The following is a 25,022-nucleotide window of genomic DNA, read 5'->3' as shown; positions in this document are numbered from 1 at the left end:
GCTATTGTAATACACAGGCACACTGACACACACAGCTATTGTAATACACAGACACACTGTAACACTGACACAGCTATTGTAATACACAGGCACACACTGTAACACTGACATACACAGCTATTGTAATACACAGACACTGTAACACTGACATACACAGCTATTGTAATACACAGGCACACACTGTAACACTGACATACACAGCTATTGTAATACACAGACACACTGTAACCATGTCATACAGCAGCTATTGTAATACACAGGCACACGCTGTAACACTGACATACACAGCTATTGTAATACAGACACACACTGTAACACTGACATACACAGCTATTGTAATACACAGGCACACACTGTAACACTGACATACAGCAGCTATTGTAATACACAGGCACACTGTAACACTGACACACAGCTATTGTAATACACAGTCACACTGTAACACTGACATACACAGCTATTGTAATACACAGGCACACACTGTAACACTGACACACACAGCTATTGTAATACACTTACACACTAACACTGACATACACAGCTATTGTAACACACAGACACTGTAACACTGACACACAGCAGCTATTGTAATACCAGTGTTGTGTAAATTTTTTTGATTAAGGAACTCTATAATTATGTTATGATATTCTGAGGCTCCCCAACCCTCTCTGATACAGTGTGTCTGGGATCACATGAATTGTAAATTCTTCAGTATTTGGTCCAATTTTCAATTAACCTGATACAAGATAAAACAAACCATTAAAAAACGACTAAATGGTCAGAATTCCAAATACCACCAGTGATGGAAACTGAATAAAACATTTTCTAACTCCTGTTGGAGAAGGGAATTGAATGTAAATATATCCCACGGTGATAGCCAGATGTAATATTAATAAAATCCGGTCAGTAATTGATAATAGTCTCAGTCCATTCGGAGGGGAGAGATACAGGGAACTAACCTGCAAGATATTCTCTTTACCCAAATGTAATCCCAAACATAAAGACCCCAGTTCTATCGCTGTTCTCTGGATAAGTGAAAAGGGAAATCCCTAAATTGCAGACTTTTCTTGCTGGAAAGGGATAGGAAGGAGATGTTACCTTCTGTCCCGACCAACCTCGATGCTGCGTAAATCTTATATGCGCTCTCCTATTGGTTGGAGATGAATGGAAAAACAAGAACTAGGGCGCTAGCTCGAACCAGGGGTACCAAAAGGCGGAGAAAAGGGAGTATATACACAATGGGTGTGTTGCATGGTACATGCAACCACACACACGGGTTCTCTTGATAAGGCTTCTTTATTGAGCCTTAAAAATATACAGCACACAAAAACAAAATAGCTTCTCTTCAGCATAGAAAACAAGGCAGCTTCTCTTCAGCATGCAGGACACAGAAAGTTCATCACACATGTACTTTGAAAAATAGACCTTAAAGCAGTAATCTCTTCAGTATTTCAGTCCTGTCTACGAAACACGTAGAGGTCACGACAGGTCACTCTGCGCGTATTCTGACAGGCTGAGACGGCGTTTGCAGGAAGCTCGGGCGGTGATAACATCTCTGGCGGTGGCGTGGTCCGGACCCCAAAACGTTCGCCGCGGAACCCGCTCTGGGCTTCATTGTAAGTCTCCGTCTCCCCCTGTCAGCCTTAGGCAGCTGTTCAGCTATATTTTTAACCTATTCAGGATTCATTTATCCCGTTTTATTGAACATTGTCTTCCTTTTTATTATTTTATATACCATTTATTATGTTTATAGATTTAGTTTCATTAGTTATAATTGATTATTTATGTGGTTTTTGTTCATTGTAACTGAACCCGGATCTATGACACATATGTACTGAGATGGGGTTGGATCTGTTACGCCGATGCTCGCCACAAACCGGGACCGGACCGCGGGGCTGAGGTGGGGTTATATAATCACCGACCTGAGTCCACGCAGACTGATCCGGAGTGCGCAGTTCGTAGTCGTACATCGCAGGGTCAGGATTGGAGAAGGCAGCATCGTCGTTATGGAAGCAGGAGTTCGGCAACAGGTAGTCAGGATTTCCCCGCTTCAGCTTAGGAGCGTGAGCGCGGGGGTGGCTTCTGCGCGAGGAGCGGCCTCGGCCCATGACGCCGATCTCAGCAGGAGGAGACAGCAGGCTGGCCGAAGTTCACCGCAGGGCAGCGTCGGGAAGAACCAACGCTTCAGCGCAGAAGTCCAAGGCAGGCCACTGCTAGAGGATCGCAGCAGGCCGCAGGAAAGGAAGGGTAGCCACTGCTAGGAGGGAATGCAGCAGTTACCAGTGCTGGCATCAACGCTTCAGCACAGGCGTCCAGGATAGGCCACTGCAGGAGAATAGCAGCAGGCCGCAGGACAGGAAGGGTAGCCACTGCTAGGAGGGAATGCAGCAGTTACCAGTGCTGGCATCAACGCTTCAGCACAGGCGTCCAGGATAGGCCACCAGGAGAATAGCGGCAGGCCACAGGACAGGAAGGGTAGCCACTGCTAGGAGGGAATGCAGCAGTTACCAGTGCTGGCATCAACGCTTCAGCACAGGCGTCCAGGATAGGCCACTGCAGGAGAATAGCAGCAGGCCACAGGACAGGAAGGGTAGCCACTGCTAGGAGGGAATGCAGCAGTCACCAGTGCTGGCATCAACGCTTCAGCACAGACGTCCAGGGTAGGCCACTGCAAGGAGATAGCAGCAGGCCAGTGCTGGCAACAACGCTTCAGCACAGACGTCCAGGACCAGGCCTCTGGATACTCAGGAACTTGGAAGGTAAGAACGCTAGGAGAGAGGCCTGGGGTGGTTTGTGGCAGAGACAGTAACATAGAGGTAGGAATAGTTATGCTCGGCGCTGGTTCAGAGCCAACGCCTAGAATATAAAGGGCGGAGATCCAATCACAGGAGGAGGGTGTGTGAGAATTCCTCCAATGAAGTAGCACAGGGCAGAAGCTGCAATGAGAGGCAGCACCTGTGCCATAGATTGCCAGAGGAAGCCTGCAACTGCACAGATCTGCAAGGCAATAGTCAAAGCCAGTAGTGGATTCCTTACAGTACCCCCCCCCCCTTCAGGTGAGACCTCCGGACGAACAAGATCCATCACAGATTTGGGGGACATGGAATTGTTCCTAAACCTCCTTAGGCGAGAGGTGGCGTTGAAAGCCCATAGTTTGTTGGGATTCCTTACAGTACCCCCACCACTGGGTGAAAAGCCTGGGTGAACAGGACCATTCATAGGTCTGGGAGACATTGAGTTGTTCCTGAAGTGTCTCCGGCGAGAATTAGGTCCACAATCCAGATGTACATTGGCGAGTGCCATGAAAGACAGCGGTGGTACTGCAGTTCTTGGTACATGGACAATTGGACCTGAGGGCTCCGGAATGGGAACATCGGAAGGACGGTAGCCAGGTGTCCGGTGCATAGTAATAGTCCAAGAGTACGGGACACAGGACACAGATTGTCGGACAAAAATGGCAGAGGGACCTTCAGAGAAGGCAATGTCTTTGGTGAAATCAGCACGGAGGAAGTTGCGAGAGTCTTTAGCTTCCAAGGAATTCCGGGTGGTGGTTAGCAAGGGAATGGGGCGGGAGGGTTCACTACACACTATTGCAGCGGTACTTTTGATACCAAGCAGGGTTGCTATCCCAAGCAATTTGCGAGAGTCTGTAGCAGTGTGTATGCAACTCATGGTACTGGCAGTTGAAGAAGGATCCGCTTCCTTTGGTTTGTGATCTTTAGAGAGAATCAAATCCGAAATTGTGGCCTTGGCGAAGGACATAATAAGCATGTCTATACCCATAGTGGACCCATAGAGAACAGGAACGGACGCTTCAGGTAAAGCGACGAGGTCCAGTAAGGGTGTCTTCGTCTTAGGGAGAGGCCAATTGCCATACAGATTGGGCACTTTGGGCACCGCACAGAGACCTGCGAGTAAGGAGTCTGTTTGAAAGGTGAGAAAACAGATTTTATCCAAAAAACAAGGCAGGCGGTTAAGCGGTGCATCGACCTTAGGGAAAAAAGTCTTGGGGTTAAAGCTGGGTGCCTCCAACACAGAGAAAGAAGACAGAGAACTAGAGCTTGGCTTCGGAGTGGAGGTCCCAGGTACCCAGGTCTCACATGATACTGTGGGAGAAGCAATGCAAATTGTTACTGTTTTAAACATAGGGTTTTTAACATCGGTAGCTCCAGGCACCTTTTTGAGAGGTAACCCTAGTCTTGGGACAGGACAGTCAATAGCAAGTACCCCAAGTATTGTGGAAGACACAGAGAAATATAAGTCCATTTTAAAGACGGTATCTTCTGAAAAAAGGGAAAGTTCCAAATGCGATACCCCTGAGTTCGTGGTAGTAGACATACAGTCAGTAGTGGATACCCCGAATACTGTGGGCGAATCAGCGTGAAACAGTATTATTGCAGGAATGGGCATCCCAGACTTAAAGTCATTTTTGATCATCCCGGAGGCTGTGGCATGATCCGTGAGAGAAACTGGGGTAAACTCTCCAACAGACACAAGGGACATCTTGCTTGTTACAGAATTGGATCCCTGAGAATCCCTAGTGAGGGCATCAGACTCCATGGGAGACTTAGTGACAGGGGTTTTGGAACTGATAAAAGGAATTGCAGGTATCACAGATTTAATAGGAGAAATACCTTGCAAAACAGAAATTTTAGTAAAGGTGATAGGCATCACAGATAGGACAGACAGAAGTAAGCTAGGCAAGGTTGCTTCTATAACAGAAGATTTGGCAGCGGCAAAGCTTAACTCAGCAGCTGCTGGAGAACATTTAACTACAGTGAGAAGGGACTGCAGATTTACAAAGTCAGGGATAAAGGGAGTCTCAAACTTGAAAGCCTGATCCTTCAAAAAGAAGGGGTCACTTGGAAAGGAGCATAATATGTACTGTTCGCTTTAAACCCTAGGATTTGAGAAAAGGAGAACTCAGACAGTGCAAGTGGGGCAACCACGACTGTACTGGCCTCTGAAGTGGGTATTTGGGAAAGAGTGTCTGGGACTTCAGAAACGACAACAGATTCCACGAAAAGGGGTCTATGCTCAGAAGCAGGGGTCTCAGCTCTCTGAGTGACAGACGGGGTGAGTGAAATACCTAGGAGTAGGGATTCTGCGAACAGGTTTAGAGAAACAAACGGCTCCAGAGTACTTTTTACTGGAGCCAGTATTATTGCCGAAAGTTCAGGGGGCATAACCCCGAGAATTTTAGCCGAGTCAGAGGACAAAAGGGGTTGATCCTCTGAGGCTAAGGAGGTGTCCCTGACTGACGAACTAAAGGGATCTACCAAGGAAGGTTCACAGGGCTGACCTGCAGGGGTTAACATAGGAAAAACCCCAAGGGTTAAATTACTCTGTACCTGAGAATCAGAGAAATAGAAGCTAGTCTCCGAGAGTGGGGTCATAGGGGGTTCTGCCTCTTGCCCTAGGGACCTAACATTAGACTGCGGAATACTAGGGTTAGCAGTAGGGACCTCACAGAGCAGACTAGCAGGGGTTAATACAGAAAAAACCTCGGAAACAGAGCTTAGAATTTTTGGTTTAGGAAAAGAGGGCAAACAGGATTCATTCTCTGGTGCTAGGGAAGACACACTGACCTGGGGACTGCAGGGATTTACAGTGGGGGACGCATAAGCCTGACTAGCAGGGGTTAAGACCGAGATAACCTCAGGGACAGAATTTAGGGAGGTTAACTCAGGATTAGGGAGCGTGGCAGCTTCTTCCATAGCGGGCAGCGACAGAGAAATGGTTTGACCATTCTTAGGAGAGGGAGGTACCCCCACAGGTTTAGCAACAGAACTGACAGAAAAGGGTTTGTGAATAGTCTGTGCGTGGGCAGCAAGTAGAGGTTCACGCTCGCTTATGTTTTTGTCAAAGTCCAGGAATAATTTAAGTGTGGTGTCTATGGCCTGAGCTGGTACCCCAAAATCCGCAGGTTCAAGACCTGGAGTAGACATAAGAAGGAGTAGTTTGGAGTACTGGGCTTGTAACATCTTCTTCACCTCTCTACATTCCTGAGACCTTGTAAGTATTTCTTTACGAGTCAGTCTTTCTGCGGGGGTTAACCCTTCATACATACAGGCAAGATTAGGTGGAGGCAGTCTTTCAAACAGATACTGTTTTTCAAACAGGGACTGGTCCGCAGCCTGGGACATAGGTACAGTTAAACATTTACCAACCCCCGCCACGGCACGGTCCGGTTTTAATGGGCCGAGCATACTGTTACGCCGATGCTCACCACAAACCGGGACCGGACCGCGGGGCTGAGGTGGGGTTATATAATCACCGACCTGAGTCCACGCAGACTGATCCGGAGTGCGCAGTTCGTAGTCGTACATCGCAGGGTCAGGATTGGAGAAGGCAGCATCGTCGTTATGGAAGCAGGAGTTCGGCAACAGGTAGTCAGGATTTCCCCGCTTCAGCTTAGGAGCGTGAGCGCGGGGGTGGCTTCTGCGCGAGGAGCGGCCTCGGCCCATGACGCCGATCTCAGCAGGAGGAGACAGCAGGCTGGCCGAAGTTCACCGCAGGGCAGCGTCGGGAAGAACCAACGCTTCAGCGCAGAAGTCCAAGGCAGGCCACTGCTAGAGGATCGCAGCAGGCCGCAGGAAAGGAAGGGTAGCCACTGCTAGGAGGGAATGCAGCAGTTACCAGTGCTGGCATCAACGCTTCAGCACAGGCGTCCAGGATAGGCCACCAGGAGAATAGCGGCAGGCCACAGGACAGGAAGGGTAGCCACTGCTAGGAGGGAATGCAGCAGTTACCAGTGCTGGCATCAACGCTTCAGCACAGGCGTCCAGGATAGGCCACTGCAGGAGAATAGCAGCAGGCCACAGGACAGGAAGGGTAGCCACTGCTAGGAGGGAATGCAGCAGTCACCAGTGCTGGCATCAACGCTTCAGCACAGACGTCCAGGGTAGGCCACTGCAAGGAGATAGCAGCAGGCCAGTGCTGGCAACAACGCTTCAGCACAGACGTCCAGGACCAGGCCTCTGGATACTCAGGAACTTGGAAGGTAAGAACGCTAGGAGAGAGGCCTGGGGTGGTTTGTGGCAGAGACAGTAACATAGAGGTAGGAATAGTTATGCTCGGCGCTGGTTCAGAGCCAACGCCTAGAATATAAAGGGCGGAGATCCAATCACAGGAGGAGGGTGTGTGAGAATTCCTCCAATGAAGTAGCACAGGGCAGAAGCTGCAATGAGAGGCAGCACCTGTGCCATAGATTGCCAGAGGAAGCCTGCAACTGCACAGATCTGCAAGGCAATAGTCAAAGCCAGTAGTGGATTCCTTACAGGATCCCCTCGGTTATTTTTTGTTTTATTAATAAATAATTTACTATATTTTAATCTCCGGTGCGCATTGTGTGCATTTTTCTTCCTTTCTTTTCAAGGCATCCCCCTTTTGGGGGTCACCTTGTTTTAGGAGCTTACTGGGGAGACGCTCCGCACACATGCTGCAAGGGAATTTACGTTTCCAACAAATGATACACCTGCAGCTCGAGCGCTGAATTTCCTACATTATCTGCATGTGTGTACAGCCTGGGGGTTTTAAAACACCTCGATTATGCAGCTGGGGTCAGAATAATTAAGCAGCCCTTCTCAACTGAAACTTAACCTCGTCACTGCTGCACTGCAAGCCTAAACATAGGTTTGCCAGGTATATGGCTGGTGACGTTCATTCACCCTGTCGCATTCCTCCCCTGTTAGTGTGTGGCTGGGGCCCGACCATCCACCCCATCTCTAGTAATGAAGTCAGCATTTTCTTTTCCAGGCCTGTGATGAATCTCAAATGAGAATGGTTGGAGGGCCATATACCACCTGGTCAATCTAGGATTGGAGTCCTTCATACTATTTATCCACTTCAATGGAGCATGGTCCGTCACTAGAGTAAAATGGACTCCTTCCAGGTAATGCCTCAAAGCCTCGATTACCCACTTTACTGCGAGGCACTGCTTCTCAATCACTGAGTATTTTTTTCCCTCAGGAACAATTTCCTACTCAGAAAAAGGATTGGATGTTCCACTCCCTAAAACTGTTGTGACAACACTGCCCCTAGCCCTATCTCTGATGCATCGGTTTGCACTAGAAAAGGCCTGTTGAAGTCTGGGCTTCTAAGGACGGGACTCTCTGATAGACACCTTTTTATGTTCTCAAAGGCTCTCTGACACTCCCTTGACCATACCACTTGTGTATGGTCACACTTTTTTGTGAGGTCCGTAAATGGGGCTGCAACTTCCGAGTAGTTGGGGATGAACCGCCGGTAGTATCCTGCTAAACCCAGCAGAGCGCGTACCTGCGTTTTTGTTTGGGGGGTCGGAACTTCTTTCAGGGCAGCTACCTTGTCGGCTAGTGGCCTTACTTTTCCACCTCCCACTGCATACCCTAAGTATTTGGTTTCCGCCTTACCTAAGGCACATTTCTTAGGGTTGGCTGTGAGCCCTGCCTCTCTTAGAGATTTGAGAACCGCTTTCAGCCTATTTAGATAGGCCCGCCAGTGTTTAATATAAATGACAATGTAATCTAGGTAGGCTGTGGCATAAACCCTATGGGGTCTCAGCACTTTATCCATGAGTCTCTGAAATGTGGCTGGGGCTCCATGCAGTCCAAATGGCATTGTCACAAACTGGTATAAACCCATGGGAGTGGCAAAGGCTGTTTTGCACTTGGACTTTTCCTCTAAAGGTATTTGCCAGTATCCTTTTTGTTAAGTCCAGTGTGGATATATATTCCGCGTTACCAAGAGCGTCAATTAACTCGTCCACCCTTGGCATCGGATATGCGTCAAACTTGGATACCGCATTGACCTTTCGGAGCTCCACACAAAATCTTACCTTCCCATCGGGTTTAGGGACCATAACTAGTGGACTGCACCAGTCACTGCATGATTCCTCAATCACTCCTAAATGTAACATTTCTTGTACCTCCACTATCAGGGCACTACGACTTTCAGGCAACCTATAAGGACGGGAACGTACTTTTACCCCAGGTGCTGTCTCGATCAAATGTGAAATTAAATTAGTTTGCCCTGGCAAATCAGAAAAAACATCATGGAATTGTGTAATTATTTCTAACAAGTCCCCTTTTTGTTCAGAGGACAACTGTCTACCCATTGGGATTTTATCGTCACCCACGATGTTCTCCCGTGGGGGCTGAGAACCCAAGTCTGTTTCTTCCTCCACCGGGTGGATGAATAGAGACCGCTGCATCTTCCAGGGTTTCAGCAAGTTCACATGGTAAATTTGTTTACCCTTCCTGGACCCTAGTTGAGCGATCTCGTAATCCACATCACCCGTGCGGCGGAGTACTTTGAATGGGCCCTGCCATTTGGCTAGGAGTTTGCTCTCACAACTGGGTAACAACAACATCACCTGATCTCCTGGGTGAAACACTCACATACGAGCATTTTGATTGTAATGTCTCTCCTGACTGTCCTGGGCTGATCTAAGATTCTCCCTAGCTAAATGCCCGACCACATCTAGGTGCTTCCTAAGGTCCAATACATATTGCAGGGTATTCTTAGAAGGGGACCGCTGTTCCTCCCAGGACTCCTTTAGGAGGTCTAGGATACCCGGGGGGTTGGCGGCCATACAGAAATTCAAATGGAGAGAATCCCATGGAGGCCTGGGGAACTTCCCGCACTGCAAACAGCAGAAAAGGGAGAAGTTCATCCCAGGCTCTCCTCTCAATCTACAAATTTCCTCAGCATCCCTTTTAGAGTTCGGTTAAATCTTTCCACCAACCCGTCAGTCTGTGGATGGTAGACCGATGTCCGAACAGACTTGACCTCTAGTAATTTTAAGACATTCTGCATCAGTTTAGCCATAAAATTTGTACCTTTGTCTGTCAACATAACCTGGGGAAGTCCAACCCGTGAGAACAGCTCCAACAACTTGTTGGCTACTTGCTTCGCCATTGCTGTTCTCAGGGGGAATGCCTCAGGATATCTTGTTGCATAGTCAACTATTACAAGAATAAACCTGTGTCCTTTCGCAGAAGGTTCTAGAGGTCCTACCAAGTCTACCCCAATCCTCTCAAAAGGAACTGACACCAAGGGTAGAAGAACCAGAGGGGCTGGTTTTTGTCCCTTTGGACTAGTTAGCTGGCACTCCGGACATGCCGCACATAACTTAGCAATATCACTATGCATCCCTGGCCAATAGAATTGGGACAAAATACGGTCCAATGTTTTATCCCTGCCAAGGTGACCACCCCAAGGGACAGTATGGGCTAGAGCAGGCCTGCACAACTCGTAAAGCGAGAAGGGCCGAACTGCTCCAAGGAAAAAAAAATTTGGGCCGCACGGGTATCATCATCATCATCATCATCATCATCTATCCTCCAGCACCTCTCCTCCAGCACCTCTCCTCATCATCATCCTCATCTCCTCCAGCACCCCTCATCATCATCCTCATATATCTCCTCCAGCACCCCTCATCATCATCCTCATATCTCCCCCAGCACCCCTCATCATCATCCTCATATCTCCCCCAGCACCCCTCATCATCATCCTCATACATCTCCACCCGCACCCCTCATCATCATCCTCATATCTCCCCCAGAACCCCTCACTGTCAACCTTTGCGATACTCCCCATCTATTTCTCATAACCCCATATCTCCCCCTCACCCACACACATAATATTCCCCCTCCACATCAAACACACAATACCCCTCTGCACACCACACACATCCCACCCCCCCTGAACCTCACATCATTCTCCCCCTGCACCTCACATCACTCTCCCCCTGCACCTCACATCACTCTCCCCCCTGTACCTCACATCACTCTCCCCCCTGCACCTCACATCACTCTCTCCCCCCTGCACCTCACATAACTCTCCCCCCCTGCACCTCACATCACTCTCCCCCCCCTGCACCTCACATCACTCTCCCCCCCTGCACCTCACATCACTCTCCCCCCCTGCACCTCACATCACTCTCCCCCCCTGCACCTCACATCACTCTCCCCCCCTGCACCTCACATCACTCTCCCCCCTGCACCTCACATCACTCTCCCCCCCCTGCACCTCACATCACTCTCCCCCCTGCACCTCACATCACTCTCCCCCCCTGCACCTCACATCACTCTCCCCCCCTGCACCTCACATCACTCTCCCCCCCTGCACCTCACATCACTCTCCCCCCTGCACCTCCAATCACCCCCTTGCACCTCCAATCACCCCCCTTGCACCTCCAATCACCCCCCCCCTTGCACCTCCAATCACCCCCCCTGCACCTCACCCCCTGCACCGCACATCACCTTCTGGACATCACCCCCCTTCACATCACCCCCCTTCACATCACCCCTCTTCACATCACCCCCCCTTCACATCACCCCACTTCACATCACCCCCCCCTTCACATCACCCCCCCTTCACATCACCCCCCCCCTTCACATCACCCCCCCTTCACATCACCCCCCTTCACATCACCCCCCCTTCACATCACCCCCCCTTCACATCACCCCCCTTCACATCACCCCCCTTCACATTGCCCCCCCTTCACATTGCCCCCCCCTTCACATCGCCCCCCCTTCACCTCACCCCCCCCTTCACCTCACCCCCCCTTCACCTCACCGCCCCCTGCACCTCACCCCCCCCTGCACCTCACCCCCCCCTGCACCTCACCCCCCCTTGCACCTCACCCCCCCCCTGCACATCACCCCCCCCTGCACATACCACCCCCTGCACATATGCCCCTGCACCTCACATCACCCCCTGCACCTCCCCACCTCCCCTCACATCAGATCACGGCGGGACTGCGCTCGCTCGCAAGCAGCGGGCGCCGGAAGTGCCGCACTGCAAGAGCGTGCAGTCTTGAGAGCGGGCTGGGGTGAGGAAGGGGAGAGCGGGCTCGGCTCGCGGGTGGAGGGAGAGTGGGCTCGGCTCGCAGGGGGAGGGAGAGGGGGCTCGGCTCGCGGGAGAGGGGGCTCGGCTCGCGGGGGAGGGAGAGGGGGCTCGGCTCGCGAGGGGAGGGAGAGGGGGCTCGGCTCGCGAGGGGAGGGAGAACGGACTCTGGAGGAGGAGGGCGGGGAAGCCGCCGCGGGCCGCACAGTGAGTGCCGACGGGCCGTATGCGGCCTGCGGGCCACGTGTTGTGCAGGCCTGGGCTAGAGTGAACACAGATTTAACAAACGCCTTGGGAACCAATATCTGTCTGGTGACCTCCCCTGTATGTGTCTGCCTATTCACCCTATACAGGATATCATTTGATAATTCAAAATGGGGGAATACTATCACCCCCTGTGCATTCAATATCTGCTCATCAATTTTTACCACCTTATCATACTGTCTAGCAAGAACTGGGTCTTCCCTTTTGCCTCTGGCAAAAATCAGGGAGGTATAGGTCTGGTAAATCTCCAGGGTCCATATCCCCCTCCCTCTGGCCGTCCCCAGCCATCACTTGTGACTTCTGGTTACTAGAATGGTCACCTTGAGACCCAGATTTCTGCTACCAGTCCTGTTTGTCAGAGCATCTTTGCTTCCGAGTCTTTGGAACCCGGTGTCTACTAGGAAAAAGGTCTGCTGAGAAGGGGAACAGTTTGCAGGGTTCTCCTGAGCCATAGAATAAGGCTCCTCGTGAGAGACTGGAGCCATTAGGTCCGAAAAGAAAGGCCAGCCCCGGCCGAGCACAACGGGGACAGGGAGCCAAGGAGCGACTCCTACTTCGAGGTAGGCATCCTGGCCTTTTACCTGTAGCCGGATTTTGGCCGTCGGATACAGATCTTTGCTCCCCTGCTTTTGGAGCCCACGCGCATGGAGGACCTCGAAGGGACCAGGCAAGTAAGTCAGACCATGCCAGACCAGTGTCCCCATGTGTATAATGTTCCCCACTGTGACCTTTCTTCTGACTGTGTGACAGACAGGGAACTACCGGAGCTCAGTGAATGGTACCGGGACATGGTGCAGGCAGGTGCTGATTTGCCTGCCGACCATAGTAGGCGTTTTGCCTGGGTACCAGCCCCTGGAGCTCCTGCTAGTTCAGAGACAGCAAGGGGCCAGTTACTGGTTCCTTGGAGGTTTAGGGCAGACTCCATGGAGCAGAGGGAGACAGCTTCCCAGCTCACAGCTCCCCTCTGGGAGTGGAAGCGAGAGGCGTTAGGGAGACCGAGGGTTCCTGCTATGGTTGAGTCAAGCAGGACCCAGTGTACTGATCGCCCAGTAGACCCTGGGGGTAAGCAGCCCCTCCATAAGACTGAGTACAGTGTTGATGGAGAGGGAACAGATAGAGAGAAAGGTCAGGGACATGCAAGGCTACTATAGGGATTTAGTGACCCACTACAGTGTTCTAACTGACCCCCTGACTAAGATAACTGACCAGAGGGCAGTGGTGCTTGCGGCCTGTTTCCCAGAAAGTGGACCAGCATTTCAAGGTCTGCAGTGGACCCTTGCCTTGTTGAACTTGGACAATGGAGGGGGCAAGGGGTCCAACCATGCTGGAGGACTTTACCAGCCAGAGAGACTCGATTTCTTCCCTGCAACCTCAATTTTTTTTTCAGGCTCAGCAAGCCATGGTGACTGTCCTGGCGCCTTCACAATTTACAGAAAGACTTTGTCTCACCCCAAGAACCTCAACTTCTGTCAGGTCTGGGGAGCCACCTGCTGGGGTGACTGCCCCAGAGCCTTGGTCTTGAGGGTGGAGGTGTGACGGTAGGGCTTAGCCGGCCTTCATTAATAAAGGTGGAGCCCGGCTGGCTGCCCCTGAAACCGTATGGCAAGGGCTGAGAGTGTCAGCTCTTGGGTCTAATATTGTACCTTACTGTGTTGCCCTGTAATGTTGTTCCCCTTATACTGTCCCCCATAGGGTTATAAGCTAGGAACTGTGTGTGGGCTTACCGTGCACCCCAAAACTGGGACAACCTACCAGAGACTCTCGCATCCACCACCAGTTTAAGTTCTTTCAAATCTAAGGCTGTCACACATTTTAATCTGGTCTGTAACTGTTTCAAACGCCCATAATATATATTATCTTTAACTGTGCATGCAATGTCTTGTATATAATGTATACCCTGCTCATTTATGTAACTGTATTTGTAACCATGTATTATTTGTCTTAACTCTGTGCCCAGGACATACTTGAAAACGAGAGATAACTCTCAATGTATTACTTCCTGGTAAAATATTTTATAAATAAATAATGTTTTACACTGCCGTGTATACATTCTATACTCCATGGAGAGTCAAAAGAACACACGTTAGGCGGTAAAAGTTCCTGGAAGACCAGAGTTTTCGCAGAGCCCAAATCTACAAGGGCCTGGATGTTTTTTTCCCCCAACCTGGGCTGGAAGTAGTCAGGGCTTGTAATTTTCTCCAGTGAAGGCCGAGGCGACGGTTCTGCTGAATGAACAATCCATCTGTGGACAGTCCACATGCCGGTGGCCTTGTTCTCCGCAGGCGGAACATGGAGAGGGTTCCCTCGCAGGAGGGGGCCGTGAATAGCGCTCCGCTGGACCGGATACTGGAGACCAAGCATCTGGTGTGTCCTGTGGGCGACGTCCTCGGAAGTTCCTCTCATTTGGCGACAAGCTGACATCAGGAAGGGTCTCGGCGGTGCCCGGTGTTTTGACTTCTACCTTGTTGGAAGGACTGCTCCTTTCGTAGCACTTGGCGGTTGCACATGGAGGGGCCGTTGTTTCCCCGTTGTTCTAATCTCCCTCTTTGGGTCTCCGCAAGTGCTGGTAAAGTTGGATCCGTCGGGTCCAGGGCACTCGCCTGATCCTCGGCCCCAAGGAAGTTCTCAACGAGTCGGACCGCCAAAGCTAGGGTTTCAGCAGCATGGTGTTTTACCCATGAGCGTGCGGAAGAGGGTATTATCTGTAGGAATTGTTCCCAAACCACTTGCTCAAGAATTGCCTCCTTAGTGCACTCCTCGGGTTGTATCCAGCGAGTACACAAGTCCAATAACCGCTGAGCGAGGACCCGGGGTCTCATCTTAGCGGTGTACTTCAGGTTCCAGAACTGCTGCTGGTAGGTCTTTGGGGTCAGACCTAAGCGATCCAGTATGGCGGCTTTTACTTGTTGGTAGTCCATTGCCTCATCTGCTGGGAGGCCCTGATATGAAGCCTGGGCTTCTCCTATGAGGAGCGGGGCCAAAGCAGTTGCCCAGCGATCTGCAGCCCAGCCCTGAGCTTCGGCAACCATTTCAAATGTCAGTAGAAAAGCCTCTGGATCCTCGTTCGGAGCCATTTTCCTCAGGAGGACCGGGGGTTTGTTTGCAAGTTCTGGACTGGCAGACCCCTGGAATTGGGTCAGCAGCTTGGCCATCCGCTCATCCCGTGCTGCCTGCTGCTGGGTTAGGCGCTGGGTTTTCTGCTGCAATAGTAGTTTGGCCTGCTCCTGCATTAACAGTCCCTGCTGTCTGGTCTTTTAAAAATTCTTCAATTTTTCTCATTTTTTTGTGTGTGTGGCCCTTCAACTGCAGGGGCCTCTCAAAATCCCGGCACTTCTGACACCATATGTTGCAGGGTACATGCAACCACACACGCGGGTTCTCTTGATAAGGCTTCTTTATTGAGCCTTAAAAATATACAGCGCACAAAAACAAAATAGCTTCTCTTCAGCAGACAGAAACAAAATAGCTTCTCTTCGGCATAGAAAACAAGGCAGCTTCTCTTCAGCATGCAGGACACAGACAGTTCAACACACATGTACTTTGAAAAACAGACCTTATAGCAGTAATCTCTTCAGTATTTCAGTCCTGTCTCCTGACCAGCTAGTTTGTATGCGTGTACAGCCTGGGGGTTTTAAAACACCTTGATTATGCAGCTGGGGCCAGACTAATTAAGCAGTCCTTCTCAACTGAAATGTAACCTCGTCACTGCAAGCCTAAACATAGGTTTGCCAGGTATATGGCTGGTGACGTTCATTAACCCTGTCACAGGGTGATACTACCGTAATAGGTAACAGTGGTTTTCTCCAGAAATGAGTCCTATCTGCTCAAACCCCACTCGGATCTGTCCAAGATCCTTAGAACATGTGGAAAAAAGAGAGACAACAGGGGAGTAAAGGACAACAGCCAGAAGGGAATGGCAAGACTGTGTGGTAAACAGTAAAAACTATGACAATACAAATCAGTATAAAAAACAGTATAGAAACGAGGAGTGCACAAGAGAGGCTGGCGGCTTGGAGCTACGCATTTCGCCGTTAACACGGCTTCATCAGGCTCTATGATGAAGCCGTGTTAACGGCGAAACGCGTAGCCTTTCTTGTCCTGTGGAGGCTTCCGTAGTCGCTTGCAGTCACTCCAGTTCCAGCTTGACGCAGCTCCTGTTACCGGATGCGGTGACAGATAATCACTGCAGGAGTGTACACGGCTTCTACGTTTGCTGACAAGGACATTTCTACATGTGAGTGTATATGTGTTTTTCTACCAATAAATGCTGTTATTTTTATCTGAAATACGCTCCATACATTTTATTGTATCGTGTGAGAACTACATGGGAGAGAGGTACAGCTGACATCACGTCATCTGACCCAGACCCGTCCCACTGATTGACCCTACACACAGCCGCGCAGACTGTGAAGGAAGCAACAAAAGATATCTTTCTGTTCTTCTGTGCTTACACATGGCCGTGTAAGTAATGCACTTATTGATTATTGCTCTACAACACCATCCCTACTCCCCATTGGGTGCAGATCTGTGCACTCCTCGTTTTCTATACCGGTTTTTATACTGATTTGTATTGTCATAGTTTTTACTGTTTACCACACAGTCTTGCCATTCCCTTCTGGCTGTTGTCCTTTGCTCCTCTGTTGTCTTTTTTCCACATGTTGGAGATGAATGCCCAGATCAGCCTCAATACTGCGTAGTCATCCACGCTAGACTGACATCTTTCGGCAGCTTGAAATATACATATATACACATATATATATTTACACAAACAGACAGAAACCGCATACACGTCTAATAATAACTAGGGTATTTATAAAACCATAATCTAATCTCTATAATAGAGAGAAACAAGTCGGTGCTCTGAGACATAGATAAATAGAATTCAGAAAAGACACAAGAAGTCTCAAAAATGAGCACTCAAAAAATCCCCCCAAAAATGATACTTTAATGTCCTCAAATGTAACAAACTAAAACATGATAAAAACACAAAACAGAACCCTGAAATAGACAGAGTGACTACATATAACATATGGCCAATACAAAAAGTCTAAACCTATACACAAATATCAGGCTAATGCAAGAAGATTGTAAGGTGAGATCCCAGGGAAACTAGATCCCTGGATCAGCAAGACCGTCCGGTCACAAAATATACCAAAAAGGCCTAAGGGACACACTAATGAATATACTGATGTCATACACATGTAAACCACACACACTGCAAGATGGAAACCGTTGAGGTAAAGCTAACCCACCGTAGTGGGAAGTGTGCAGAAATCTAGGAAGACTGTGTAGAGATGGATACATTCGTTTGAAAAAAAATTCTAAGTGTCAAAAAGAATATTCTCACATAAAAATGAACAAATGTCTAGTTGTATCCAGGATGGTATGAAATCTTAAGTAAACGAATAGCATATAAAGACCTTCAATTGTAGCATAAGGAATAAAGAAAAAATATACTCATCCCCCCTTGAGTTACAGAGTGCGGTAGTATAACTCAAAGATGCCAGACAGAAGTTTCCACCAGATATCAGAATCCATATTATTGTGAGTCCCAGAGTCAGCAAGGAAATATGTATCACAGATTAGAGTCTCAGGGTCACTGCAGCAGCTCCAACTCTACACGTGTTTCACCTTGCGGCTTCTTCACGGAGTGTATATACAAACACACAGACACACACACACTGTTAAGAATAAATGGGACCCTTTTATTTGTCATCGTATCTTGGGGAAAAAATCACAACATTCTTATGAAAATGTAATGTGAGCATTTATAGGTCGGTCATATTAGATGATTGCATTTAAGAATATAAGAAATATTCTTTGGCATTGGTGATGGTGTGATGACCTCATAGTTACAAAATGGTCTTCAGTGAAGAAGATAAGCACGTTATAAAGTGCTGGAAACAGAGCAAGAATTATTGTGCAAAACGCTTCCATAAAATACATACTGATAAAGGACGGTCGCTAGGAGAACTGAAAAGTAATACGCTTCAATAGGACCAATGCTGTCCCTCCCTCTGCAGGGTGACACAGACAGGACACACAGCCCCTCCCATCTGTCCCTCCCACTGCAGGATGACACAGACAGGAGGGACACTAATTTCATTTGATCCCTTTCTGTCACTGCAGGGTCACATATACATCTGTCTCTCTCCCCATGTGTAGGAAGCCATTACTGTGCAGGAAGTACAATATATATATATCCCTAACTGCAGAGGTCACCACGCTGTGAAACACTTCCACAGGAACCAGAGCCCATTGTTGGTGCCTCTGACTAACTCACTGATAATGAACAAGGACAAGAAGCAGATGACTGACAGGATCTTGAATCACACCCTGGAGATTATCTACCTGCTGACTGGAGAGGTGAGGGCTGCTGGAGAAAGTCATAATGACACTACTCTTATCTCCCTCACTACAACAGGGACCTGTAGAGCGTTAATATGGGAGATACTGCAGAAGCAATATCCAGGGACACATGTAATTAGAGAAAGCAAGAACCCAAGGGCAGGCAAGATGTTTGGTCATATGGAGAGCCCAGGACCATATAAGGACACGATTGGGCAGCAGGAGAGCACAGAGTCAGAGATGGATGTTGTTTGGCAGAGGGAATTGAACCTGTTATTAAATCACTTGGATCCAGGAAGAGACATGTTTGTGCAGAGGGAGATCCTAGGCCGTGTGTGTGTGTGTGTGTGTGTGTGTGTGTGTGTGTGTGTGTGTGTGTGTATATATATATATGTGTGTGTGTGTATATATACGCGCACGCACGCACACACACACATACATGCATACACACACATATACTTATACACACATATACTTATACACACATATACATATACACACATATACATATATATACATATACATATATACACATATACATTGTGACAGGGCTGCTTGCACTTTTGTAGAAGTTAAATGCATGTTTGCTTTCTGGCATCAAGTGCATCACTTTATTTTTCTGTTTTGCTTTTTGCTGGGCCCAGCAATCTTTTTTTGTTTCGTTTACCTTAAACTTTACTAACCTTTAATGTGGTGTCCTGAGGTCAGTCAGTACAATGCAGGTGTGGTTGGTGTTAAACACAGTTTGAAGTTACACGGCCATGGGCAGTCCCTGTTAAAAAGGAAAAGGGCGTTGCCTTCCTGCATACCATCCAGGGTGGATTATACCATGGTATGGAGGGGGAGGAATTAAAGTAAGTGATACTGAATGTTATTTATTTTGCAGAGTAAAGACATGCATGGGATGTTTGTAAAAGGTACTGTTGTTTATTTTGGGGCTTGCTATAAAAATTGTATGTTGTGTGAAGTGTATTATGTTTGCTAATTGTGTAAGTTTTGGGAGACAACTCCCCTGTGTGGTATACTTAATTTGGTTTGGTCCAAATTAACCAGTAATAAAAGGGAGGGGGTTTCTTTCCCTGGTGGCCTGCTGCACTCCTTATTGCTGTTATGTGATATGAGGATGTTGCTGGCTATTCTGTGGCTGGAGACATCACGCTAGGAGAACGGGTTGTTGTACACCTGAATGTGGAATCCCTAATAAAAGAAGGTTCAGAGAACAGCAAAAGCCTCTTTCATTCTTCTCAGGGTCTGATGCTGCTACTTCTTTAAATAAAGGCTGGGACTCAACCTTTCACATACATATACACACATACATATACACACAGTTGTGTGAAAAAGATAGTGCACCTATTCTATGATTTTAAATATCAGGACATAATAACAATCATCTGTTCCTTAGCAGGTCTTAAAATTAGGTAAATACAACCTCAGATGAACAACAACACATGACATTATTACACCGTGTCATGATTTATTTAACAAACATAAAGCCAAAATGAAGAAGCTATGTGTGAAAAACTAAGTACACCCTTACTGCTTCCATATAAATTAAAATGCTAAGTAGCAGACAGGTGCTACTAATCATTGATTCCTTGATTCATTGATCATCAGCAAGTGTGACCACCTCTATAAAAGCCAAAGTTTTAGCAGTTTGCTGGTCTGGAGCATTCAGGTGTGTGTTAACACAATGCTAAGGAGGAAAGACATCAACAATGATCTTAGAGAAGCAATTCTTGATGCCCATCAATCTGGGAAGGGTTATAAGGCCGTTTCCAAACAATTTAAAGTCCATCACTCTACAGTGAGAAAGATTATTCAAAAGTGGAAAACAATCAAGACAGTTGCCAATCTTCCCAGGAGTGGACGTCCCAGCAAATTCACCCCAAGGTCAGACCGTGCAATGCTCAGAGAAATTGAAATTGCAAAAACCCCAAGAGTTACATCTCAGACTCTACAGGCCTCAGTTAGCATGTTAAATGTTAAAGTTCATGACAGTACAATTAGAAAAAGACTGAACAAGTATGGTTTTGTAAGGGTCTGGGAGTCACGCCGCCCTCGGCGTGCTCCCCACTCACCTGCAGCTCCGACGGGTCCCCTCGCGACACGCAGGCAGCCTCTCTCCGGAACGCCGATCACAGCTCCACGTGGGCGCGCGCGCGCACGCCAAAACTCCTCTTCTACTCTTGGACCGGTGGCTACGCTCGGTCACACGCCCGCAAGCATAGGTACACGGAGGCGCGGCCACACGGAGCCGCACCAACCCCTTAAAGGCACAGCACCTCAAACCATTGCTGCAATCAAATGCAGTCTGACTACTGGGCTTTATGGCTCCTCCCCTGGGACTCATGCTGGACCTATCCCTGCCGTAGCCTGGCCCTTCCACACACCCCCATCTTGCTGCGCTGCCATTTGACCCTCTCTCCTATATATATACCTTACAGTGTCACTGACTCGTTGGCTGAGCATAGAACCAGTTGTTCTCATCACTCTCTGCCTCCCTAGTCCTGTCTTGTCCTGTCTTGTTTTGCAGTCTTCCTCGTGTACCGAACCGGCTTCCGCTACGTCTACCCGCACCTCTGGCATCCCGAACTCGGCATATGGCAACACGACTCTCCGCACCTCTGGCATCCCGATCCTGGCAAATGGTTAACGATTACGTCCTTCTCTCTAACCCCGGACTTGGCAAACAGCACCCTCTACCATCCGTACCTCTCCTGCCCCGATCTGGACTCCCAGACCACTCTACTCTCAAGACGTGCCCTCGTGGCTGTGGGTGGGTTTATATCCTATCTCACCTCAGCACCACGGTCGCGTCTCGTTTGCGGTGAGCACGCCCTGACAGGTTTGTTTGGAAGGGTTGCCAGGAGAAAGCCTCTTCTCTCTAAAAAGAACATGGCAGCACAGCTTAGGTTTGCAAAGTTGCATCTGAACAAACCACAAGACTTCTGGAACAATGTCCTTTGGACAGACGAGACCGAAGTGGAGATGTTTGGCCATAATGCACAGCGCCACGTTTGGCGAAAACCAAACAGCATATCAGCACAAGCACCTCATTCCAACTGTCAAGCACAATGGTGGAGGGGTGATGATTTGGGCTTGTTTTTGCAGCCACAGGACCTGGGAACCTTGCAGTCATTGAGTCAACCATGAACTCCTCTGTATACCAAAGTATTCTAGAGTCAAATGTGAGGCCATCTGTCCGACAGCTAAAGCTTGGCCGAAATTGGGTCATGCAACAATGATCCCAAGCACACCAGCAAATCTACAACAGAATGGCTGAAAAGGAAAAGAATCAAGGTGTTGCAATGGCCCAGTCAAAGTCCAGACCTCAACCCAATTGAAATGCTGTGGTAGGACCTTAAGAGAGCTGTGCATAAACAAATGCCACAAACCTCAATGAACTGAAGCATCGTTGTAAATGAGTGGGCCAAAATTCCTCCACAACGATGTGAGAGACTGATAAAGTCATACAGAAAAACGATAACTTCAAGTTATTGCTGCTAGAGGTGGTTCTATAAGCTATTGAATCATAAGGTGTACTTAGATTTTCACGCATGGCTTCCCCATTTTGGCTTAATTTTTGTTAAATAAATCATGACACGGTGTAATATGTCATGTGTTGTTCATCTGAGGTTGTATTTACCTAATTTTAAGACCTGCTAAGGAACAGATGATTGTTATGTCCTGAGATGTAAAACCATGAAATTCAAAGAGGGTGTACTTTCTTTTTCACATGACTATATATAACGTGTAGGGCGTTTCCTAAAGCGGCGAGTGTAAGGCCTCGGGCATGGTCAGCGCTTAGGCCCATGACCCGTGCTGAGGCGCGCTGGTGCTTACCATTGAGACCCTGCAGCCGCAATGGGAGCAGCTTTAGCAGGGGCTCGCTTATGCTTCCGCAAGCGTGCATAAGTGTAAGTCTTAGCAAGATTTTAAATTCAAGCGCTCAAGGGAGCGCAGGGCCGGTCACGTGAGCGGTTCGCCCAACCAGGGCGAACCAGCTCCGTGACATCACAGCCCCCCCCCCCCCCCCCAACACGCCACCGGACGGCACGCGGACCAAGGCCAGGGAGAGCACCCGCTTTCCCTCAGCCTCAGCGCGCCTCCGTACGGCTGCTGCAACCCTGGACGCAGCCCAATTTGTACTTAGTTTTTCACACATGGCTTCTCCATTTTGGCTTTATTTTTGTTAAATCATTACACAGTGTAATATGTCATGTATTGTTGTTCATCTGAGGTTGTATTTACCAAATTTTAAGACCTGCTAAGGAACCGATGATTGTTATGTCCTGAGATTTAAAACCATGGAATTCAAAGAGGGTGTACTTTCTTTTTCACACAACTGTGTGTGTGTGTGTGTATGTGTGTGTATATGTGTATATGTATATGTGTGTATATATATATAACACAGAAAAGAGAATCCCCAGAAATAGCACTGTAGCGTACGAATTTAGTATCAAATTTTATTCATCACACATAAATAAATAAAAAGGAACAGTGGTGTCCAAAAAGCTGTAATAATACTGAAACCTCCTAAAATAAGTTGATATAAAGCTGAAATAAGCTAAAAATGCTATATATATATATATATATATATATATATATCAATCCCCCCCAGCAGGAGCAGACACAAGACAGCACTCAAAGGTAAGTGGAACAAACTTGTATTCAGGAATAAACACAGCACAACCATGACCAACGTTTCGGTCCTCGTAGGACCTTCCTCAGGGTGGTGTTTGAGACTACTGGCCAGTGGATACCTTAAATACCCCCACACCCACATAAAAATGACTTAACTAGAGTAGCTGATTGGTCGTGCAACAAGTCCCATGATCATTCCCATTGCCGCTGACGTCGCGCTGAACCCGTCATCTTAATAGCTGCATGATCCTTAATGATCAGAGATGCGCATGCAGTACCACCAGACCGCCGTTGCGAAGGAGGAAAGTGTCCTCCGTTTCCATGGTACTGCGCTGCTGGAGGCCGCGACGCCGTGGTCCATCGAAGAAGGCACAGGGAATGACCACAGCGCGAGAGCAGGGAGAGCACCCGGAAAGCCTAAGAGGCTCAAACAGCTGCAACAAAGTCTGAGGGGAACAGTGCACATACGGAAAGGGATGTTGCAACATCCCTTTCCGTATGTGCACTGTCCCCCTCAGACTTTATTCCAGCTGTTTGAGCCTCTTAGGCTTCCTGGGTGCTCTCCCTGCTCTCGCGCTGTGGTGTGACGTCGCCGGCACCATACACACAGACCACCAGGTCGCGCGGTGTGCTGGTGACGATCTCTCCAACAGCGTGCAGCTCTGGTCATTCCCTGTGGTACTCCTCACTCACTCCAAAGGTCTTTGTGTGGCGCAGCAGCGGTCTTTCCGGCAGAGTGGATCCCTGGAGGTTGCTGTTTCTATATCTTGCGGAGGCTCTGGTCTGAATTCAAAGACAGTTGTTCTACGGGCCTTTACCATTCAGCATTGCTGTAAGTAGGATTCCAATTTTATTCCTACTGGATGTTGCAGCCTCATTGGTGTCTCTAGCCCAACTTACATGTGTATGTTGTTTTATTTATTTTACATTTGCATTAAATTTGTAATCATTTTCTTGCCAATCTTATCAGTGTTTTTATGTTTGTATTTGAGTTACATTATGATCTTTTTTCTTTTGTCTCTTTTTTGTTTTTTTCTTACATGTTTGTTTGTCCCTCTATGAGACTCCATTGAAGACTCCTCCCAGGACTCCTCTCCATTCATTATTGGACTTTTTGTTTGGTCAGAATTTATTTTCATATCTTGGAGGCGCCGGTTTTTTCTTTGTAAAGTATATGCCAATGCATCTGTATGCTCGATTTGACCAGTCCCGAAGCCGTGCTGTAGGTACTAGCCACATGAAACCTGTCTGCATTCTGTGATTTCGTTGTGGATGTGAGCAGTTGGTCACGGGGAATCAGTCTAGCCTTCTCAAGTGTGGTATTAATCTCACTTCTAGCATAGCCGCGGTCCTGGAATCAGCGCGCCATCTTAAGTAGCGCCGCCTCACAATCATCCATATTACTGGTCACCCTCCACCCTACATTAAGGATACCACGGATTTTATTAATAAGTTGATGGAAGTGAGGGTGGACCTGAATGATGTTCTGCTCGTAACAATGGATGTTTCAAGCTTATATACGAACATTGCCCACGCGGAGGGGATGGAGGCCATTGCGGATCATTTAAGAAAATGCGATGATTATTCTGGACCACCTGTGGAATTTCTCCTTTTGATTGACATCGTGTTACATAAAGAAGTTTTTAAGTTTGAAACAAAATTCTACCCCCAACTAATGGGCACTGCGATGGGTCTAACATGGCCCCATCGCATGCGAACCTTTATATGGACCAATACGAGCAGACGCACATCCTTAGTGATTCACCCCTTACAATTCATATCATCAAATACATGAGGTATATTGATGACATTTTTTGTTGTGGGATGGCACAGAGGGGGAGCTTTTGCCGTTTTTGGACTATTTGAACAACATCCCCTTAAACATTTGATTTACTATAACACATTCGCCCAGTGAAGTGGTTTTTCTGGACACC

At 48.2% G+C, this 25,022-nt stretch overlaps 1 protein-coding gene across 1 annotated transcript in view; it reads left to right on the top strand.

Moving 5' to 3' along the window:
- LOC142465288 (uncharacterized) overlaps nt 1–25,022 on the top strand; it is a 446,439-nt gene that overhangs the window by 394,901 nt on the left and 26,516 nt on the right. The window contains 1 exon segment of the mRNA XM_075569308.1: nt 18,262–18,462. Within this exon segment, the coding sequence (XP_075425423.1) occupies nt 18,385–18,462 (78 nt within the window). The 5' untranslated portion in view covers nt 18,262–18,384.

The sequence above is a fragment of the Ascaphus truei genome, chromosome 13 (genome assembly GCF_040206685.1).
Source record: "Ascaphus truei isolate aAscTru1 chromosome 13, aAscTru1.hap1, whole genome shotgun sequence".
NCBI classification, from domain to species: Eukaryota; Metazoa; Chordata; class Amphibia; order Anura; family Ascaphidae; genus Ascaphus; species Ascaphus truei.
The sequence above is the reverse complement of the archived record's forward strand: the minus strand, read 5'-3'. Positions and strand labels throughout refer to the sequence as shown.